We start from the raw sequence: 3,042 nt of genomic DNA, 5'->3' as shown, positions 1-3,042 counted from the left end.
CCCCTTGGAGCTTTTGAGAACCCCCTAGTGTCTTTTTCGCACTTGGATCTCAAGGAGAACCTATTTTAATTTCATTTTAATGAATTATTTTTCTAAATTTGTAACTTCTGTGCAGTGATATTGAGAACAAGGATAGAGGCTCATTAGGATTACTCTGAGAAGCGGGTCATTTTTAAATTGAAAGGTAAATCACCATCGTTGCTGAGTCTTAGCGGAAGGTGAGCAAGTCCTCACTGGTGTATGTGCACAAACTCACAAAGGTACACAGGCCCAGGTGCAGTGCTTTCAGTTAGACTTGCTTGAAGGAAGACAGACTTCTGCCTTTGTGTTTGGATTTCATAACTTCTCTAAGAGGACTTCTGCCAGTAACTCAGGACCAAAAAACCTCTCTAATCCACTGGTGCACTGAAGCTCAAACCTCCCCACATGAAGATTTATTTCTTGGGTATGAAATCTGTTAGCCTTAATATATAAAAGCCCCTGGTAAGGGGTTTAAAATTCAAGTTGCCACACAAAACTTTTTAGTCTCTATTTGAATGAAATCCCTCCCTGAGAACTGTTTTCACAATGTGTGCAATTTACAGTAGCCAGGACTGATATCTAGAGACAAATTAAGTCCTTTCAAGAAGCCCAGCGATGTCCCTGGCCCTTATGAGGTTTGGAGTTGGACAGACCAGAGTTTGACTACGGAAACACAAACTCTGTGTGTGTCTCACTTTTAAAGTGAAGATTAATAGGTCTAACATATCAATAGGTTGTTGTGAGGAATTAATCAGATAAAATTATTTGTGTATGGCTTTGGATCCTTTGTACGAGGGTCCTGGGTCAGATATGGTGTTCAGTACACAGTAAGTGTTCAATACAAGGTAGCAAGCATTGCTTTTTTTCACATTGCTTTGCTCTTAAATGTGCTTAAAAAGATGTAAACTGAATAAAAGAATAGGTCATTAAAATACATGTTAAACATTATCAAAGATGTAAACAAACATTTCTTCTTCCTTGGGGAAGGTGGTCTCTGGAGGAGTGATCTTGAGGGAGTCTCTAGCTAGATCCCTGAGATCTCAAATCCAGAATAAAACTCTTTAGTCTCCTGTTACCCATGGGCATTAGGAAAGGATACTGTTTCACCCCTGGAAGCTGGACAAGATGCTCAGGACAAAGCCACAATCAAAGATCATGTTCTTCTGCTCATCAAGAGGACCAAGATAAACTAGAGGTCTTGATCCTTAACCTAGAGAAACAGAAGCAGCAGCCTCTGAGCACTGAGCTGTCACCCTCTTTTCACCAGGGCCATTTGAGTGTCCATGAAAGAGATGGATGAGAGCCAGCAGAGCACAGAACTGTGATGCCAAGCAGAAGGAGGGTGAGTGCCTGCCCGACCTGTCTGTCCTGAGGCAGAGTGGTTAAAAGCTCAAACCTTGTTAAGCCAGACCACTTGAGCTCATGTTCTGCTGCAACTTAGGAGCACTGGGACTTGAGCAAGTCACTTAGGCCCAGTGTCCGCATCTATCATATGGGGATAATCATAATGCCACACAGCATCTAGAACAGTGCCTACCCCACAGCTAGTGCTCAGTAAACACGTCTTTTCTTTTTCTTAAAATTAATTAATAACTTTACATGATGACTGTTATTATTTTCATGTAATAATGTCACAGCCATTCCAGCTAAAGACCCTGAGCACACGACCTCCTCTTCCTGCTCTGTCTAGCACTAGCCCCAGTGTGGAAGGATGAGGCAGGGTCAAATGACTTCCACTTCTCAAGAACGACCCAGAAAAGGACCCCAGGGCTGTAGAAGGAGGATGTGCACAGAAGGGGCCACAGGGAAGACCGGAGGGTCATCCCAGCTGAGCTTGTGGGCCCCCTCCCTGGTTGTACTGGCCTTTATTCTAGAGACAAGTTTCACTCACAGACAGTTGCTAGGACGGTTCAAGATACCTGGGGACCGTGAAAAGAGAGATACAGGTATGAAGAAATGTCATTTTCCTGAAGTTCAAAAATCTCTCTGTTCAAATTCCATTCTCAAGAAGGGTTTCTTTTTTTTTTCCCCTCTCCTTTTCTGAACAACTCTCCTTTTTCCCCTCAGAGACCCTCCTAGAGGAGAATGGCTGCAGATAACACCTCCTCTGTGACAGAATTCATCCTCGCAGGCTTAACGAACCAGCCAGAACTCCAGATCCCCCTCTTCTTCCTGTTTCTAGATTTCTACGTGGTCACCATGGTGGGGAACATGGGCTTGATAACGCTGATTGGACTGAATTCTCACCTTCATATTCCCATGTACTTTTTCCTCTTCAACTTGTCCTTCATAGATTTTAGTTTCTCTACTGCCATCATCCCCAAAATGCTGACAAGTTTTGTCTCAAAGAAAAACATCATTTCGCACGCAGGGTGTATGACTCAGCTCTTTTTCTTCTGTTTCTTTGTCTTTTCTGAATCCTTCATCCTGTCCGGGATGGCGTATGACCTGTATGTCGCCATCTGTAGACCACTGGTATACACAGTCACCATGTCTCCTCAGGTGTGTTTACTCTTTTTGTTGGGTGTCTATGGGATGGGGGTTTTGGGGGCTGTGGCCCATACAGGAAATATAGTGTTTCTGACCTTTTGTGGTGACAGCCTTGTCAATCACTACATGTGTGACATCCTTCCCCTCCTTGAGCTCTCCTGCAACAGCTCGTACATAAATGTACTAGTTGTCTTTATCGTTGTGACCATTGGCATTGGGGTGCCTATTGTTGCCATTTTTATCTCTTATGGTTTCATTCTTTCCAGCATTTTACACATTAGCTCCATGGAAGGCAGGTCCAAAGCCTTTAGTACATGCGGTTCCCACATCATTGCAGTTTCTCTTTTCTTTGGGTCGGGGGCGTTCATGTACCTCAAACCACCTTCCATTTTACCCCTTGACCAGGGGAAAGTATCCTCCCTGTTCTATACCATTGTTGTCCCTATGTTCAGCCCGTTAATCTACAGCCTGAGGAATAAGGATGTCAAATTTGCCCTGAAGAAAACCTTGGGCAGAATAACCTTTTCTTGA

The 3,042-nt window shown here is 43.7% G+C and overlaps 1 protein-coding gene across 1 annotated transcript; it reads left to right on the top strand.

The window, feature by feature from the left end:
• Nucleotides 1-2,097: 2,097 nt before the first annotated feature.
• Nucleotides 2,098-3,042, top strand: LOC105094478 (olfactory receptor 8B12). Its single transcript, XM_010986516.3, has one exon. It carries the CDS (start codon nucleotides 2,107-2,109, stop codon nucleotides 3,040-3,042), a length of 936 nt encoding a protein of 311 aa, XP_010984818.3. The 5' UTR covers nucleotides 2,098-2,106.

Source organism: Camelus dromedarius, chromosome 34 (assembly GCF_036321535.1).
Source record: "Camelus dromedarius isolate mCamDro1 chromosome 34, mCamDro1.pat, whole genome shotgun sequence".
NCBI lineage: Eukaryota > Metazoa > Chordata > Mammalia > Artiodactyla > Camelidae > Camelus > Camelus dromedarius.
The sequence above is the reverse complement of the archived record's forward strand: the minus strand, read 5'-3'. Positions and strand labels throughout refer to the sequence as shown.